The 20,214-nt window shown below is 46.6% G+C and overlaps 1 protein-coding gene across 1 annotated transcript; it reads left to right on the top strand.

The window, feature by feature from the left end:
* Window positions 1-2,799: 2,799 nt before the first annotated feature.
* On the top strand, window positions 2,800-15,246 carry MTURN (maturin, neural progenitor differentiation regulator homolog; the record flags this gene model as incomplete). Its single annotated transcript, XM_082291444.1, has 3 exons — window positions 2,800-2,961; window positions 8,721-8,843; window positions 15,136-15,246. 3 exons carry the CDS (start codon window positions 2,800-2,802, stop codon window positions 15,244-15,246), a joined length of 396 nt encoding a protein of 131 aa, XP_082147570.1.
* Window positions 15,247-20,214: the final 4,968 nt, after the last annotated feature.

Genomic DNA, 20,214 nt, shown 5'->3' with positions numbered 1-20,214 from the left:
GAAGCAGCAGGTACTTCTGGTTTTGACTTGCAGAGAGGCATAAGGGTGTCATGAGCATTGAACCTGCCTTGCATCCACGTGTCCATCCCTCAGCTCCTGGCATCAGCATAATGGTCAGGGCCACCAAGCCTGGCTTGCTTTGCAAGCAGCACTTCTGCATTGCCAAAATCACTACCCTTTACCAGGCTGTTTTTATAATCTGCTTTTGGGGTACAGGTGTTAGAGCAAAGAGACTCATCACATGTAAATAAACAAATAATCACATCTGTCTGATTTGAATGGCTGCACTGTCAGATGTGACAAAGGATTTTGCAGTGCATGCTGCAATAAGATATTTAAAATCTCATTCGAAACCTGTCAGCTTTGCTACTCCACAGAAGGGAGATAACGAACACCACATACTTCAAAGTGATGTTTTAAGGGCTAAAAAGATGTTCCTGTGGGGCTTTGAAAATGCACATAAATCGTAGGTGTTAACACTGAGACCCCATTTATTTCAACTGCGCCTGTTTGCAATGCAGCCTTGACCTCCCCTTGCTGCTATGGGCCAGAGTGCTGCCGGACAGGAGGACACGGCTGCCTGGCTGCCCACCTTGGGAGGCCCCAAACCCAACGGCCCCAACAGGAAAGGCCAAGGCTTCACTCCCACCACCACGTCCTCACCCATTGCCAGCATGGCCTTTGGGGAGAATAGAAAACAAAGCCAGATCTCAGGGAAGCAAAAAGAGACAGTGGGATTGAGATTGACCTTGGCGTCTGAGCCCTGTGGCAGGGGAGATATCTGCCCAAGTGGTGGCTTCCTGCCCACTGGTAGGAGGCAAGCTGTAATGTCACATATTAGGAGAAAATATTTTCTCATGTCCTATTTTCATGCTAATTACTTAAATGTATTTGGAAAAGAAACCACCGAATACCCAACGATGAGAGAATGTTAAATTTGAAAAGTCCTGCACAGGACTCACAGCTCTGCCAACACCTGGAATCCTGACACCCTGTGGTAACATTTGGTTTTCTGCAGGACCCCTGCCTCCTTCAGGAAGTGGCAAGAGGTTTAGGACTTCCTCTCAAGCTATTCAGGACTCAATGCTCCAGCCCCAGGCTGCCTGCAGAGCCACAGGTCTTCCACAAGTACCCCACACAGCGAGTGCTTTGCAGCTATTACCGCACTCACCCTCCCAGGCCTGTGCAGTAGGTAGGAGACTGATGTTGTTGCCTCATTTTCCCCTGGAGAAGAGACATGTGCCAGGACCAGGATAAGTACCTACAAGAGCACACCCAGATTCTGAGATTTGAGGCACCTAGACCAGCAGTTTTGGAACACTGGTAATTTTTACCGTGTCTTGCACATTCAGAGCACAATTCCAAGCGTAATGAGGAGTGTTCAGCACTTGCCACTCTAATAGCACCCCAGGAATGAGGGCATTGTCCAAAATACCTGTGCAGAATAAATGAAAAATCCTTTGGTGAAAAAAACAAGCACTTGCCATCCCACATGCACAAAGGAGCTGAGTTACAGTTGCACAAGCACTGATGCTGTTGGCGTTTCCTGATACTTCAGTGCTCGGCTGCAACGCCAGTGGAGGTTTTTCTCCGTGGTATCATTAGCACCGAGTTCCGCTGCACCCACGCCCACATCCGTGACAAGCCAGCGGCAGGAGACAGTGACCGTGGGGCTGAGCACAGCAGCAGGGGTGCTCGGAGCGTGCCCCAGGTCAGCCAGAGGCTGGGGGAACGTGTCCTTGCCGCAGCTTTGCTGCTGCTGCCATGCTCAGTCAGTCACATTCTCTGTGCAGCTCAGAGAATCGTTACTGCCACCATGCTCTAACCGAGCCAATCTCAGGGTCATTAAGGTTGGAAAAGACCTCTGGTGACCTCACCACTGCTTTGGAGTGGTCGAATGATTTATGCACCGATACATACGATGGGAGTGTACGCTGTGTGACACTGACCCCACTGATCAGATGGGCTTTTGGCACCTGCCATGGAAATGCAGTGGAACACCACTCAGGAGACCAGCAACAGCCACTGGGCTGTTTCAGAGGCCAGTGTTCTCTTTGTCCGTGCAAACTTTTCTGCCCACTGCCACGTATGGGCTTTCTGCTTCCTGTTCACCTCTAAGAATTCTTGGGCTTCCAGCTGAAAACCCACCCAGGCCTGTGGGGATTTGCTTTCCTTTGCGGCACAGTGCATGCCAACACAAATCTAAGGTCCTTTATAAATGCAGATCAGCTCTCGTATCTCTTATGCCGTGGCTGGACATATAGATAATCCCTTGGGATAAACTTGGAAGAGTAATGTGAACCTCACTGCCAACACACAGATTCACGGTAACAGGATGGTGAGGCAGGGGGAACCTCCGTAAGGCTTTCCAATGTCACGGGGTGAATCTGCCCGTATTTGGACAGCTCAACAGCCCACATTTGGGTGGCTCCCACGGAACCCAGCACGGAGGGTACCCGTGCGTTCAGCACAATGGGTGCTGCTGAGATTCCGACCCAGTTCTGGGAAGAGGGATGGGAAGCGGCGAGGCGAGGCACGGTCTCGCCGACAGTGCCTTCATGCGTGGGCTTTCCTTTTTTTTTTTTCCCCCCTCCCGCAAGTTGCCAGAAGGCGTCGAGTCGATTGTCTGCGGCGAATTCCAGCGGGGCCGGTGCCGGGAGCCGCGCGCGGGTCGCGAGGCGCGGCGCGGGGGGCGGGAGGGGCGGCGCGCGGGGCGGGCGCGGGGCGGCGCGAGGCGCGGGGGGCGCGGGCGGCGCGGGGGACGCGGGCGGGCGGGAGGCGGCGGCGGCGGCGGCGGCGATGGCTTTCGAGGCGCTGGCGGAGGCGGCGGAGCGGTGGTGCGCCCGCACGCCCTTCCAGCTCATCGCCGCCGAGGAGACGGAGCGGCGCATGGACTTCTACGCCGAGCCCGGCGTCTCCTTCTATGTGCTGTGCCCGGAGGCCGCCTGCGGCGACAATTTCGTGAGTGCCCCGGGAGGGGATCGGGGGTCACGGGCATGCGGGGCACCCACCCCCCCCCCCCCCCCGCGCGTGTGCGGGGACGCGCGGGGAGCCCTCGCGCCGCTCTGGGACGCTCCGTCCGTGCCGGTCCCCGGAGCCCGGGGGGAGCACCCGAGGGGGAGCGCCGGGGGGGCGGAGGACGGGGCCGTGCCCGGGAGGGAGGGATGCGGTGATGGAGGGCGGTGGGGCCGGGGGGATCCTCCCACAATCTGCAAAATGGAGTCCGCTGCCGGTGGGGGGCGGCCCCGCGGGCAGGGCTGCGGGCAGGGACACCCCACCCCCCCCTTCCCCATCACCCGGCCCGGCCAGGCTGCGGGCTCCGGGCGGGCGGCGAGGAGCGGTGCGGGCCCCCCCGCCTGCCCCGCTCCCCGCGGGGGCTGCAGCTGCTGCTCCCCCCGCGGCCCCTCCGTCCTCCCGGGGTGCCGGGGCTGGGGCACGGCGCGGGGACGGGCGGACTGGCAGGGCTGTCACGGCAAATGGAGAATGGGCAGGAATAAAATGGAGTCAGGATGACAGGAGGGCCGCGCCCCCCCCGCAGCTCCCCCGGGCCCGCCGCGGGATCCGTGCAGGTGCCGGCCGGGCGCCGCCGCGCCCCCGCCCCGCCGCCCCTCGCGGAGTTCAGCTCCGAGTTTGTGCGGAAAAGGCTCCGGCACCACAACCCATGCCCTTGGGAAGGGTCGGGGGGTGCTTTTCCCCTCGGCCAGACCCTCCGGGTAGTGAGCAGGAGTGCAGGAAGTCACCGAAAAGCGGCGCCTCGCCACGGGGTTTGTAAGCTGCCAAGTGCCAGTTAACTTCAGTGAAAGGATTTTGGTTTGCTTTTTTTAACAAAACAGCTCCTAGCACAGACCGTTATGGTAGGAATGTTGTAGGTTCTTGCCTTCACGGAGCAAGTTTCATCCCTCCACCTGCTTGACAAATGTTCACTAATTCCCTTTCCAACAGGTAAGTGCCGAGTGAGCCCATTTGACAGATGGGTCTATGGAAACAAAGAGCGGTGGAGTGACTTCTCCAGGACCACAGATCCCAGCGAGCAGGACATTTACTTATTGTGTCAAGTAGATAGATGATCATGCTGAATTATGAAAGAAGTTATCTGGAGTTTAGTTATGCATCTGTCCAGGGATACATGAGACCTTCAGATGCAGCAGTGGGGTATCTCAAGGTGTCGATTCTCTCAGTCCTCTGTGGGAATAGCTCTGCACATCCATCTTCCCAGCACCTCTGAGCCTGTCAGACCGCAGTGCTCGTTCCTCTGTAGAGATGCCTGTGTCCAGAAAGGTCCATGCCTGCTGCACTCCTAAGCAGGAATATGTCTGAATCCGGGGCAGCACTAGGCTAAAACTGTGGTTGGACACTAATGATATTGGAAATTGCAAAGAGAGTCCATTTATTTTTCTTAGACATGTATTGTTTCTTTATACACTGCTCAATAATTGAGTGAACTCTTTCAAACAAAGTCTAGTAAAGTTCAAAAAAATCTTAAGCCATTTTGGACCCTATTCCAATGCTGGCCTTTTTCTTTTTTTGAGTTTGAAATCATATTTTCCCTTTTTTTTTTTTTTTTTAAATATTTTCATTCCCGGGTTGCTGTGGGAAGGACTCCCTGCCCAGAATCACCACTAGTAAAATGGAGCAAAGGGCTGACTCCTGTCAAATATGGAACATAAGCAGTGGAAAACTAGAAGCAGTGTTTTATTCTGTCTTTTTTAGCCTTATTAGTTGAGGCACTTTTTGTAATGATAATACTTTTAAGACCGGCAGATAGGTGTCATTCTTAATTCTTTAAAGAGATGGTGTCTCTTTAATATGCTTAAGACCCACTAATGATTAGATTCTCCAGCATCCTGTTTCCTGCTCCTAGTGCACTGTGGGACTTAATTTCTGCTCCCAGCTTGATTATCTTGTTTTTTGCAGTCACTTTTTTTTTTTATGTTCCAGATTATAACTTTCCTTTCTATGCGCAATTACAGGCTAAAGTTTATTTTAAGGAGACTTAATACAAGCCAAGGGACTGATTATCATTTGCGCTTTAAGCCTTGTTGCATGGCTCCTTTAACACAGTGGAGTGTGAAAGTGAGTAAATATAAACGGAATTCACAGTGACACACTTTGCAGCCTTTTTGCACCCTGTGCATCCTATAAAGGAGCCTTGCATTTAATAAGCATCTGATGCCTGGTATTCTTGTTCTTTCTTTACGTATTCATTTCATAATGATGCGACTTAAAAAGCTATGTAGGAGGTGCCAGAGAATTCCATGATAACCCACTTGTAAGGAGGAAATGATGAGCATGATGAACTTAAAAGGAAGGAGGAGAGGAGAAAAATGTAGAAAGGTTGCCAAAATGCAATCTGGGGGAAAATAACACTGAATTTTGTCTGAAATCAGAGATCTCAGATCACAACAATCTAATATTTTTCATTTCCTGAAAAGATATCTTTAGGCTAGGCTTTTAACATGCTAGGGATGCAGGAGACCCGTGTAGATGCTTATTGGAATTTTCAATACCACCTGGACACTAAAACTCTCTGAATCAGCATTTTAGATAGCTGAACTATCTATAATTCAGCTCCTGATGCTCCTGGGGTTCTCAAGAAATTAATTGGACTTGTGTAGCCGTAATCAAGGAGAGTGAGGGCTGTGATACTAAGTCTGTCATTTGTTTTGTCACCATGTTATTACTGGTATTTGAAGTAACTGATAAAATAAATAAAAATATGAAGCCATCTTGCTGCAAGATTTTCTGAAAATATTTCAGAACAGAGTTAGTGGGTCTGAATATTTTATGCAAGTCGAATTATCCCCACAAATAAAACGTTTTGCTGCCATGCACAAGTGGGCTGCTTAGAAAAAGGTGGGCCAGCAAGTGATTCTGTCATGCAGCTACACTGAGTCATCTAAAGGTGAGAGGGAAAGCAAACCCCTCCAGATGCAGCCCTGTTGATTTCCTCAGCTATGTGCTATGTGTAGATGCTGAACTAAATAATTCAACCATGATCCTAGGCCAGCTGAGGTGGAAATTAGTGGCTGTGTGCTTTTGTAGTGACACAAAGCAACTGTGAGCAAAACTGAGCAAGCTTGGAAAACACATACTCCAATGATGAGGTTAATATTTTTTTAATTGCACAGCTACAGCCAGGCACTGTGGTCCACCAGTTTGCCAGCAGCCCCCTTCTCCCACTGCAGAGAGATCCTCAGGCATTGGGTTTTCCAGGAAAAGCATCTCTGTATATGCAGCCTTACTGAACTTTCTAAGCAGGAGCTGAATCCTCAAATTACGTTTGTTTTTATTTTGAAAGGCCAAAATTCCTTTTGCAGGTTCCTCTGGAGATGGGTGAGTCAGTACTGAGACAGTTCCTGCGCTGCCTGGGTGCAGCACTGAACCACCACAGAGAGCTGTAGATGCAGCTGAACCTACAGGCGTTACAACCCTGGTTTTTGTTATGGTTGAGGTTCATGAGGGAAAAGATTAAATCAACCCATTTCTAAATGAGATGCATGCACTAATGGCACGTGAAACTTGTTGTAGTGCGTTTGTTGCTGCAGTCAGCATTTAAAATCCTCTGCAGATGGGAAGATTTTTGGAATCCTTACTTGCTAATTGTCCTATGATGCTATGCAAAACAATGTCGTCAAAAGCTCAGTGATCAGGTTATTCTCTCTAGGTTTTTCCCTTATGCTAGATCATATTATTCTGCCTACTGCTGACAAATTCACACTGGAGTCCAAAATGTGGTGGAGCTTGAAAAGAGATTGTAAAAACATGATAGGACAACATGGAGATAACTTTCCCTGGGGAACAAACCTGCTATTACTTATTAAAGGGCAGGGCAGATTTTCTTTTCTTTTCTTTTATGTGGAAGCTGCTGTGTATAGCTCTGGTAGTCAAAAGAAGCCACAATTTAAACAAGAATGAGGATCTCAGCAGTCATAATCATTTTATATACATAAACAATTGCAACAGGTTTAGCAAGAGCCAGGAATTGCCAAGCTGCAACATTCAGCTCTGAAGGAGTAACTAAACAGTTATTACTAACCCCAAGTATGAAGAAATCATGGGCCAGACTTCCAAAACCTTCTCCAATGGCTGTTCTTAAAATGTGATTTGGAAGTGTTCATTCTGATTTCACTTCATGTACCTTCTGCCTTTTTAGGCCATAGAAATCACGAAGTGCAGACTTTTTTTCTGCTTTTTTTCCTTGTAAACAGAAGCTGAGATTTAGTTGTATATTTATAGGATTGCAAGGCCCATGACTCTTAAGATGGCATGAAGTATCATGAGACTTGTGGTATGTGTGTTTGAGAGTTGGCAAGACTGTAAAGAACTTATTTTTATTGCCAGAATGGTTAAGAGATGACTTCGGTTATAAGGAAAGAGCAGAACCTACTCAGTAATTCAGGGCTGCTTTCATAACAAAACATTTCACTATGTTTATGCTTGTAAAGTGCAACAAGCAGTGAAGAAAATGTAGGTCAAGTGAGGTTCATAGCAAAGCAGTTTCAGGTTTTATCTTAAAGGTGCAGTTTAGGTGATGTTAAATACTGCTCTCTTGTTAAGTGCAAAACTGCATCCCTGGCAGGTACTCACCGCTGAAGAGGAAGGCACCATGCAAGCCTTGTGCTAGGGATTGAAACATCTGTTGTTTTGAGCCTTTCCCTGAATGTTAGTTAAGCTTCAGAGAGATCCTCGTCTTTCCTTGTTTGAGCATAACCTGCTGTTTATAGCAAGTAAAAGGGTACTTTGGGGAAAAGAGCTGCTGTGCAAAAAGAGAGGTACAAGAGTCTCAAACCAATTTGGCAGTATTGCACTTCTCTATGTGGCAGGCTGCCTAAGACAGTCCCATGCACGAAGTCTTCCGACAGAAGGTGTTTAAGGTGATGCATTAGCTTGTGCCCTTGCGCACAGAAAGAATTGTTGCCTGGGTGCTCCCTCCACTGCTTGCCAGATCTATTTCAAAGAACCTCCTTGCAGCAGAATAAACATCAGTTTTGAGAGAGGCTTCACAGAGTAAGGCTGGGGAACCAGCATCTCCAAAGCAGGAGTAAGACAAGAGGAAGATCTCAAATGGGTTTAATGTGCCTGCCTCGGAAGAGAAGATCAGGTTCCAGGGGGAGTAAATCTCAAAACAGGGTGGGAGGCTCAAAGCATCAGGATGCTGTGAGTGCCCAAACATCTCTCTTGGCTCTGTGTCTAGCCTGCAGGCGGATTTTGCATCTTTTCTTCTTCACTGTCGAGAGAATTACACATCAAGTTCCACCTCCAGGGTTGCATCATATTTGCACTAACGCCAGGAAGACAAAGAGATGCTTTAGCTCTTCCTGAGGGCTTCACTGCAGCAGGTGATGCAGAAAAAGAGAAAACCCAACATGGCTTCCAGGTCTGAGCAGGGCTGATGTCAAACCAAAAGCACCTTTATAGGTAAAATGTGCATGTGCGAAGTGTGTGTACCCTTCATGGCTGGTGCAACCACGAGTCATTTCCACTTCCGGATCGATTTCCCTGTTTTCTGATGCATCATGTTAATAAAATCCTGGTTCCTCCTCAAAAACGTGGCTTCTGAAGAGGCCTGCAATGCCTGTCCCCAGGGCGGATCTGAACTGCAGGAGGCTCAGTGTACTTTGGCAGATGTTTACAACATGTCACCTTATAAAATCACATGGAAAGGTTGGCGTGAATTCCTGTTAATGCCTTTCCTTTCTTGTGTTGCTGTTGGCTTTCAGCACGTGTGGAGCGAAAGTGAGGACTGCTTACCTTTTCTGCAGCTCGCACAGGATTACATCTCCTCCTGTGGGAAAAAGACACTTCATGAAATATTGGAAAAAGTCTTCAAATCCTTCAGACCTGTAAGTGCTTTTTTTTTTTTTCTCTCCTAAACATTCACAGTTACCTGTGACTTTTAATGGGACAGCACTGGATAGAGCATGGTGTTTTTTCTTCTCCAGAGATTTACATCTCCAGTTACCTGCCTGGGTACAGGAGTGTTAGCACTTAAGCTACCATCAAGCAATTGGAAATTGTTTCTTGGAAGTCAGCTGCCTCTTTATTTCCATCTCTGTGTTTGAGAGGATGAGATTCCTGTGCGGGATGGGAGGCCAACTGGTGTGTCAGCCGGTGGCAGCGGGCAGGGACTCACGTCCTGCTGATGCAGCGCTGACTCCGAGGAACGGGATACGAGTCAGCGCTGTGGGACTTTGTGGCAGAGTTGTTTCCTGGCACTGGAATTGGGGAGTTTTGCAAGGATATGAACAGCAAGAGTAAACCTCTGGGAAGCTGGAAGAATGGTCTCTCCTCAGGGTGGTTTATTTTATTTTATGGTTGGGGTTTTTTTCCCCCCAAGTGATGTAGATTTTGCTATTAGGATGGTTGCCACTTGGTATTTGCAAATGCTGGTTTGGTCACTGCTTGAGAAGAAGTTGGAACAGAAGCTGGGTTTTGTGGGGAGGGGGCCTGTATTTTTCTGTTTTGCTACTACTCAGCTTTCTCTGTCCTTGTTTAACACTAAGATTTTTGCCAAAGCCTGGATTTCATCAGGGCGAGGTGTCTTAGGCGGGCCATTGTCCTTCATTTTTGCCAAATGCTCCCTTTAAACAGACTCTCCTTTTGAATGCTCGGGTTTGGCTAAGGGCTTGGTGCAAAGCAGGGTGAAGGTTTGTAGCCAGAGCCGTTCTCTCGTGATGTTCATGAGAAAGTTCACCAAGGGACGTTTTTATACTCAAATGAAAATGTAGACCTTTTCCCTCCTGTATTTTTCTGTGTGACTAGTTGAGAAGACTGGAAATGTATCCCAAGTATTTAGTGCAAAAGGGAGGGCTTGGAGCACCGATATGAGAACACTGGCCCTCCCTGTGTTATACCCTTGCAACGGTTTGCAAGGATCGCCACAGCTGGTCGACATAAAAGAGCATCATTTTAAAGAATCCTCTGAGAGGCTAGAAATAAATAGAACAGATGCACACTTTTCTTAGAAAGGACTAGAAATCTGATCTGTCACTACAGCTGCTTGTAATTGTGAAAACATACAAAAAATATGTTTCCTGGAACAATATTGGGCTCTAGGATATTCATAGCTGTTTTCTCCTGCTCAGGGAAGCTGTGCCTTTGATGAGAAACTTCCATTGGTTTAACTAAAGAGGACTTCAAAAAGACTTAATTAAATTGGTACAGGTTACTTATTTCATTTAAACCACATTTATTCCAGCATAGCTTAAGTTACTGAGAAATTTACTTCAAACCAAGTTGAGCTACTCTTTAGAATAAAAAGGTCCGAAGCACGGGGGACCATTATGCTCATGTAGCCTGGGCCCTTCATTAATACATCACATTTCACCTCATGATTCCCACAGCCGAGCACATAAATTGAGATTGAACTAGAATATGTCTTTTCCAAAGACACCCACTCTTGATGTAAAGTCTTCAGGTGACTTAAAGGATACACCACTGCTGGGCACTTTTTCTTCTCGTGGCTAGTTATGGTGCTCTGAATAACTCTTTTGTTTACAATCTGCATTTTTCTAGTTTTGCTTCCTAGCTGTTGAATTTCGTTTTGCTTTTGTTTGCTCAAAAATGGTGTCCTCACTTGCCAGAGACCTCTTGTAGACTGTAATCAAATACCTCTTCATTTTCTCTTGGATATACCACAGAGATTGTTTCTCAGATTCTCCTTTGACCTAGTATTGAGAGGTCTGCATCAGCATAACAAAACTGGGTTTATCATTTGAGGTATGGCTGTGTGTGGACAAGTCTAATAAGGAATGTATTGACATTCTTCCCTTGTTGTAACTTTTAAAAATAGCACATACATGGGAGGAAAGATTTTAAAAATTGAATGGTGTTACAATAGATGTACAGAAACAGTTATTTTGCACCCTCAGGCTTTTGCCAGAACAAAACCACTTTTCTCCAGTATTGAGAAATTATTTCCTTGGCATCACTTCACACTGTCTCCGATCCTTTCTCTGTTGGACCCATTTTACTAATGAGACCACCTTGCTCTCAGCTTCAAGGCAACAGTGCATTTGCAGGGCATTTCTTCTCTATCCCAAGCAAGTCAGCTGACAGAGACCAGTCTGGCAAACTCCAGTTTGAAAAATGGCAGTTTAGGAAAAAACTACAACTGAAGGTCAGACTGAGCTTTTGCGAAGTATCTGGTGGTCCTGGCTCTCAGTCTGGGACACTGGGGACCAGGTTTTTAGCAGGTGCTTTCTAAGCACCTTCTGAAAGTCTTCTCTGTTTTGGTATTCCCAGTGGACATCCATGATTATTAGACAGTTCTGAAATTCTTTGTTGGGGTCCTTTGAAGGGAAATATTTAGAAGAGAACAGTGGTAGTGCATCTGCAGCTTTCCATGCCCTTGTGCACAGCATGATCATCTGCCTTCCCATAACTGAGGGCTCCAAAAACAACTTCTTCCAGTAACTCAGCTCAGCCCTGCTCTGCATGTTCATGATAACAGCCCAGTCATGTCTCCACGAGCTTACCCTGGGGCTGTGGAGGGGGAAGGGACTGGCTTCTCATGCTGCTGAGCCCTGTGTTTTGGAGACAGTGAGAACACGAATGCCCAGCAGTTGGCATCCCTCTCAGTGAGAGACGGAGAATTCCCTCTGCTTGCCAGTCTTCCCTGGAAGGCAATGAGGGTGGTCTAGGTCTGGTCACTGCTCTCAGGCATCTCTCCCTAATGTTTTAGGGGCCTAAGCACAGTGCCGAGCAGGATATTTAATTAGACAAAGCTTTTAAAAAGTGCTAGTTTGCCTGCAACAACTAAACCACACCTCTAAGTCCTGCTTTAGACAAGGTCAGGGTGTTTCTTTCCTGAAGGTGGTGAGGGGCATATTGTCTCTACCCATTACTGCCTTCCTGGGTCAGTTTCTACAAAACTCTGTGATTTGCCTTATCCACTTATTCAGGGAGCATCCAAGAGTGCTAGACACCATGAAGGTACATGATATCAACCAATATGACTGGGCTCGAATACTGTTATTTGCCTCAAAGCATCCCGTCTCCTCCCATGCCTTGGTCTCTGTGGTGTCAGAGGTGCCATGCTCTGGTGCTAGGAGGTGCCCATGCTGGTGTTTTTAAGCATATCTGCCTGGAGACTAAGTCCTTCCCACAGGGATTCAACAGAACTGTGTTATCTCTAGTGTAGCATCGCATGGACCACTAAAGCTCAGTCTTGTACTTGGTTTATTTTTCAGTGTGCTTGTGTGCCAGCTTTTAGTAGGAGACGGCGTCACTCTTCTTCCGTGAGTTAGTAACTACTAGGTTATTTGTAAAATCAGGGCACTTTGAAAGAGTTAAGACAGACAAATATAAGAAACGCCTGAGGGACATCACACCAACTGGCAAAGTTTGCAGGAAACCAAGGCATGAGTCATACAATTCAGCAGCAAATTCTAGGGGTCCCATACTGAGCTCATCTTCAGCCTGAAAAGCCTGCATCTGAAGTGGGGAGTCTGCAGTGTGAAAGCCATTTATGCCATATTCACTGAATTCATGCATATCCCAGTGACCTTTCCTTTACCTCCATATGGGTAGTTTGGCCAGCAGAAATAAATAGCTGTAGTTCAGGCAATGCTGCTGGTTGTTATCCTCCCTCCTTCCTCACCATGCCCATGACCACCTCCTAGCCATGCATCACAGCCTGGCAGTTTTGTTCCCCTTGGCTTTTCTGCTGATGGATCAGCTCTCTCTTTCTACCCCGTTTTTCTGTTTTATCTCTTTTCTCCTTGTTTTCCTCTCCAGTTAAGTCCTTTCAAGTCTGCTGCATAGCTGATAATATATGAAGCAGCTATGGACTAGAAGCAGAAACTAGTGTGTGTGAAAGAAGACAAGGTGGGAATCAGTAGGGTCAGCCCAAGCCATCTTCGTCATCTTATTTTGTCCTTATCTTTTGTGCAGTGTCCTTCTGTTTTGTCCCAATGTTTATAGAGCTCCCCGTGCTTTGGACCCTGATCCTCCCTCCTTTTGTTGAGTGGGCAGATTTGTCATTGCGGTCCAGAGAGCAGTAAGGGGTTAACAGTGGTGAGGGACCACCATAATCCTGTGGGAAGCAACAGGATGTGACACCTAAAAGCAAGAGCTTTGTGGTCCTTGTTGCCTGGGAGGCTCGTAAAATGTCTGCAAGAGAATAAAACTGCATCTCCATTGGAGGAGCCTCCCATCCCATCCCATCCCATCCCATCCCATCCCATCCCATCCCATCCCATCCCATCCCATCCCATCCCCGTTCTTCCTCCATAAAACCACTAAGGTCTGCAGCATCACTCTGATTTACACTGCTCCCTCTGATTTATGCTGCTCCAGGGAAAGAGGAGACGGATTTCCTGATGGCAAAGAGAGATGGGTTGTGTGAAAAGCAGGATGTACTCCCCATTCTTTGGGATTGTGTATGTCTTTGCAGTTCTTGTGGTGCATGTTGTGTTTTCCATGCTAATTTTGCATGGGAAAGGCTTACAGTAACCCATAAAATGAAGATTCATGTGACTCATTTCCTTGCAAATCGAAGAGGAATTATGACCAGAGATGGGAAAAAAAAAATGCAGTCAAAACTCTTTCTGCCACGTGATACAAACAGGAGTACAACACTCATGTTTAATTTGAATATACCAGATTAATTTAGCAAAAATAATACTAGTGTATAAGAAAGTCTAGAAAGAATCCTTGCTTTTGCCTTTTGAAAACAGAGTATTTTAATTTTAGCTTCAACATGAAATAAAAGCCCCACATCCTGAAAATGAACTGAGTAGTTCTTGTTCAGTTAAGCATTTGATTTGAAAAATATGTTTGCACAGGAACAATTACTTTGTTCTGCTCAGGAAACAAGAACGTTTTCCATTTGGGGTCTCTCTGTAAGTGTTTTTAAAATGCGAAGGAGGGGATTTAGTCAGCAAATTCTCCTTCCATTTCCCTGCTGAAGAAACGCTGCAACTAAAAACCTGATTTTCTCCCAGTGACAGTGAGGAATGCAAGCTTCATTGCACCCAGAAGCTAATTCTGTACGTTGTATTTGTGTCCACTGAATAATTTTGAATGTCGATCACAGGCTGAATTAGTTCAGTTTTCCCTGACAATCTGCCTTGTTGCAGCCTTCTCATTTCCATGCTCTCACCCAAAGAGTGTCACCCTCCTCATGATTTTTCTGGGTTTTGCCTCTTTGAAGAGCTAACAGCTGCATCACTCTCCAAAGAGGGTGTTACATGCATCTGTGTTGCTCTTCCAGCCCCAGCAAGCTAAATACACGGTGTTCTCAGTAATGCCTGGCCTATGATTTTGCTTTGTGGCTATTAATAGCTATTAGTGTAGGATTCTAATATGAGATTTCCACAACATACATTATTTTGACTGTTACTTGGTTTTCCTGTCTTCCTGACTTCTGTTGGCTTGGCAACCTTTTGGGAGAGAGGGGAGAAGTTCAAACATGGCTGTTTGCTCCTTTTCCTGTGGTGAAGAAGTGATGTTGCAGTGATCGGAGCCATCAGGTGAAGGCATCCGAACATTCTCCAAGGAGGATGGGCTGGCAGTTCCTTGCAAGCCCAAATCTAATTTGCACAAGTTTAAAGGGACAATATTCCAGCGGAATACACAGTATTTCTCACTGCAAGGGCTTCACCCAGCGTGCAAGACTTTGTCTGGTGTGATGGAGTGAAGGGTTCAAGAGAAACACTTGGTATGGTGGGTTCTTTAGCTTTTTAGGCACTCCTTGCCTACTCCACATTATCCAGTCCTGCGTGAGGATGGTCTCTTCTTTGGCTTTTGTAGGGCTGACAAAAAACAATCTTAAACCAAGATAAATACTGCTACAGTATTATCGTGGTTCTTTCTGAAGTTAAACCACTGCCAAGTCTAAACACTCAACAATTCATAATGCGACCTCAGGGAAGAATGTGAAGCTTTTTGCAAGTGCTTTGTTTTGGTTTTATTTATCTTCCGGTCTCTGAGCACTTAATTTGGTGTGAGGATGCATTTTCAAATCTTTCTTTATCCCAGGAGGGAGAGAAAGAGAGTCAAGAGCATTATGCAATACTGTTATTCCAGGGTTTGAGGTTTTTAAGAAGTGCACGTAGGATTTGTGTGAAGATTTGCAGCAAAGCTGCACGAGTGGGTAATTCACTGTTACACAGTATTTTCTCTTCTTTGTAGCTACTTGGGCTTCCAGATGTTGATGATGATGCATTTGAAGAATATAACGCAGATGTGGAAGAAGAGGAACCAGAAGCCGATCACCAACAGATGGGTGTCAGTCAGCAGTGATTTTCTGAGAAGCTATAAAAAAATTCGGAAGCCTTTGGTACCAGGTGGGGTCAGGTGGTCCCACGTTAGCCTGTTTGAATTAGCACATCACAAGGGGATATCTGGCTGCCAAGATAAAAGTTTTACAAAAAATGGTTAAAAAAAAAAAATAATAATAATTCATGATGAGCTTTGCTAAGAAGTGACCTGAATTTTGCTCCTGCTTCAGTGGGTTTTCTATGGAGTTGTCTTGGTAGCATTCTGCCGTTATCAGTCTAGAAGTAGTTTTGTCACTGACTTGTCTCTTCGATTTGTGTTCGAGAGTAGTGTTTGCTGCCATGAATGTAGAGTACTGAGAATGTAGGAGGCGTGTGGGGAGAGCGCCGAGTCCTCGCCAGTGACCTTTCGGAGGAAACCAGCGCAGAGAGCAAACACCACCTGCGCTTTTCTTTTTAGCGATAGGTTTTTGACAAAGTACCAAATGTGGAGAGACTTTTCCTGAAAAACAGTAGTTTAGTAGTGGTTGGTGCTGCAGAAGTGCATAATGAAGGCTTAACAAAAATAATGGGAAGTAGGAAATCGAGGGGGTGTCAGACATACAGATGTTTTTTCACTGACACCTAAGTTTACAAGTGCTGAATTAATAACTGGGAGTAACTGGCACCAGCAGCACACATAATAACCAATCTGGTACTCTGACACCATGTGATCTAAAGGCAAGTGCTGCTTTTATACAAATCAAGTAAAAAATAGCCGTCGCCTATCCCACTTCTGCATGATAACTGACTTAGAGCTTTGCTGGTTTTGATACACTGCCAAATTATTACTCAAACCTCATGGCACTGTGCACTAGAATCATAGAATCATAGAATATGCTGAGTTGGAAGGCACCCATCAGGATCCTCGAGTCCAACTCCTGGCCCTGCGCAGGACACCCCAAGAACCACACCATGTGCCTGAGAGTGTTGTCTAAATGCTTCTTGAACTCTGTCAGGCTTGTGCTGTGACCACTTCCCTGGGGAGCCTGTTCCAATGCTCAACAACCCTCTGGGTGAAGAACCTTTTCCTGATATCCAATCTAAACCTCCCCTGACTCAGCTTCAGGCCATTCTCTCGGGTCCTGTCACTGGTAATGAGAGTGAAGAGATCTGTAGCTGCCCCTCCTCTTCCCCTCCTGAGGATGCTGAACACCACAGTGAGGTCTCCCCTCAGTCTCCCCTTCTCCAGGCTGAACAGACCAAGTGACCTCAGCCACTCCTCACCAGGCTTCCCTTCCAGACCCTTCACCATCCCTGTTGCCGTCCCCTGGACACTCTTAATGGCTTAATGTCTTCTTTACATTGTGGCTCCCAAAACTGCCCCCAGCACTCGAGGTGAGGCCGCCCCAGTGCAGAGCAGAGCAGGACAATCCCCTCCCTTCCCTGGCTGGTGATGCTGTGCCTGATGCCCCCCAGGACACAGTTGGCCCTCCTGGCTGCCAGGGCACTGCTGACTTACATTCAACTTTCCCTTGACCTGGACCGCCAGGTCCCTTTCCACAATGCTTCTCTCCAGCCTCTCTTTCCCTGGTGTATACACACAGCCAGGGTTGCCCTGTCCAGGTGCAGAACCCAGCACTTGCCTCTGTTAAACTTCATACAGTTGGTGATTGCCCATCTCTCTTAATTTGTCATGGTCTCTCTGCAGGGCCTGTCTGCCCGAAAGAGAGTTGACAGCTCCTCCCAATTTACTGTCGTCAGCAAACTTAGTATTCCTTCAAGTCCTGCATCCTGTTTCTTAATAAGATGCTAAAGAGCACAGGGCCAAGGATGGAGCCCTGTGGAACCCCACTGGTGACAGGTCACCAGTCTGATGTCACCCCATTCACTGTAACCCTTTCTGCCCAACCTGTGAACCAGTTTTTCACCCATCCCACGATGTGTTAATCCAGCTGTGTGCTGGACATTTTGGTCAGAAGGATACTTTTGATACAGTATCAAAAGTTTTACTGAAATCCAAACATATTACATCAACTTGCTTCCCTTGATCAGCTAGGTGGATTACCTTGTCATAAAAGGATATCAGGTTCGACAAGCAGGACTTTCCCCTCATGAAGCCATGCTGGCTGTGACCAGTGACTGCACTGTCCTCCAGGTGCTTCCAGAATAATATTTTCCATGATTTTACTGGGCACTGAAGTGAGACTGACAGGCCTGTAGTTTCCGGGATCTTCCTTGAGTGCAACTTGAATGCAACTTAACACTGAAGCCATAAGGGTATCAACCAGCACCTGGCTCTTAAAATTATGCTGGACCTCTTCCTTTTCCTGGGCCTTTGAGCTAGTCTGGGAATTTACACCTTATTGGAGGGGAGCTAAAATACTGCTTCAGCTGATAGAAAATCTAGTGAGGTTTTACTTATCAGGGGACTTCCTCCCCGAGGGGTTTGGTAAGGGTCTTGGTATAAAGGAAAAGAAGACCCCTTGTATTTTATACCTGTTTTACATAGCTCCAAGTAACTTGGATGAGTGCCAGACTGTGAAGATGCAGGGTGTCTTTATTTACTTGCCTTTTGTACAGAAAATATAAGAAGCAAAGGTAATTCTGTTGTAATACAGCTGTTTTCCACAATCAAGAAAAATGTTTCTAAATTTACTCCTTTTATTCCAATTTTTTAAAAATTGTGAAACAAAGGTCACACTCTTCAAAAGCCCTTTTATACAGAATTAGCTTTATAAAGAAAGAGTGAGCGCAGAGAAAATGCTTGGACAACTCCTATAAACAACTCGCATCATTTTGAAAACCCTGTTGTTAATGATGTCTCCTTTTCAGTAGATTTTTTAAAGACTCTTTTTCCAGGGTTACTAAAGAGAGCATGTTTTCTTGATGGTTTACATTTATGATGGTGGTTTGAGAGATGCATAGCACATGATTTTTTCTGTCAGAGGCAAAGATCTTCCATAACTGGGACAATGTGTGTTACCTGAGTGTGCACGAAAGTGTCTGCAACACTGTAAAAGTCAGAGTTTAAGAATATAAAAAAAAAAGTGGAAGAAAAACAGAGCTTAATGCAACTTTGTACATTCTTTCAGCATGCAGGCATAAACATGGTAGTTGCAGCACCTTTTCTATGGACTAGTAACGTGAGAACTGTGGCAGTTCACTGTATAACACTGTACAGCAGCAATAGGCTTTTGGCTTACTGAAATAAAGTGTAAGACCAGTGGTTTCCATCCCTGCTTTAAGTCCCTAACTTTTCTTTCCTCTCCAGCTAGGACAGATGCTATAACCTTAAAGAGAGCCTTCCTTTGGGAGAACCTTTCTCTTCATAGCATCCAGTCCTTGGGTTGTGGCTCACACAAGTAGATTTTCTGGGGCTGACTTTCCTCTGCTCTGATGTCATGCAAGTGAGCAATTTACAGTAGTGCAAGCTGGAGGCAAAGTCCTGCTGTTCAGGTTTGCTGGGCACTTGCACCCATTTGTTTGAGGGGCAGGTGGCTGGCACCAATGTGCAGGTGCAGGCACCCCACACACACCTGCACAGCCCCAGGCGAGGCTGCCCCATGAGCTGGGCTGCAGGCCCGGCCTGACTGGAACACAGCCCTCTGCCTTTTGCAGGCAGGCAGGCTTCCAGCTGGATCAGTCCCACCAGCTGGCTCAGCATGTGGCTGCGCAGATGAGTGCTGCCACAACGGAGGGGAGGGTGCAGGGTGGCCGTGGGTGGCAGCTGAGGACCTGCTGCTAAAAGCACCGTGCACGGTATCAGGGGCCCGTGGCGGAGCTGCAGACCAGCCTAAATGCTGTGAGGAATTGACTGCACAAGGCTCAGTGGGAACTGGGCTCTGGTAGCAGCGGGATAGGCAGGATTTCATGGAATGAGGAAAGACTGTAAGATCCAGTGCTTGTAATTCCATACAGGAGGTTGTGATATGTATTGCACTCTGCTACCTTTCCCTGCGTGTTGATTGAATTGTTAATGAGTGGTTGAGCATTAATACAGTTGCAAGCAAACAATGCTGTAAATGATGTAGATATATTATTGTTATTTTCTGTATTCACTAACTCACTTTTTCTTTGGAATGCCGTATGCCATTTGAGTGACTTCCCCACAGACTGCATGTGCTGGACAGCTGGGGGGTCCTTCTGCAGCGCTCTCCCCTGCAAAACTCGCACTGAAGCCAGCGAGATTTTGTTTAGACAGGACCTGCAGGACCAGGGAATATGTGAGGCTTGGTCCTGCAGAAAGCTGAACGCTCTCATTTCCTCCCACTTTGCTAGGAGCCGAATGTGTTGAGCCCTGCTGCTGAACTGAAGCATGACCAGGCAGCACTGATAATAAACTGGAATTTTATACATAGAAAATTGAATTTACATGTAATAAATGTGAATGAGCATTAATATAGAATGTATTTTATCAAAAAATATTGATTCCTTACTTTGACCAAAAACATTTCTGTATTACTGTGTTACTTTTCCATACTTGCCAAATGATGCAAGAGATGTGGAACTGGTTTGGTTGTACTATGAAATGTTTTTGTATTTCATTTGTATTTTATTTTTCCCTCCCTCCTACCACATATTGCAGTCAGTAGCCGTTCAGTAATTAATCAGGGGTAGCATGACCCAGTGGCTAGGCTGCTAGACTGAGACACAAGATTTGCCAACGCATACATAAATGCTTGCAAACCTGGGTACTCAGTGAGATGTGGGTTTGTAGGTCTGCCATTGCCTTGCCCTGAGCTTTAGGTGGGTCTCAGTCACTGAAAATTCAAGGCAGGACTCCAGTTATGCATCCAAGCCTCCAGAAGATTTAGTAGGAGCAGGGTAACTCCTTTGAAAGTCCTACCTTAAGCCTTTTGTAAAAGAGACTGTTAGTATTATTTGTCCAGCCGTGTATATAGTGCTTTAGGTTTGTGGGTGAACAGGTATACACATGATCATTCCTTTCCTCAGAGCAAACGAGTAATGAAAGGACAGGAAAGGGTCTTCCTTTTCCCTCAGCCTTTCTCAT

Source organism: Coloeus monedula (genome assembly GCF_965178545.1).
Source record: "Coloeus monedula genome assembly, chromosome: 1".
NCBI lineage: Eukaryota > Metazoa > Chordata > Aves > Passeriformes > Corvidae > Coloeus > Coloeus monedula.
Note: the sequence above shows the minus strand (reverse complement) of the source record. Positions and strands in the feature narration are given on the sequence as shown.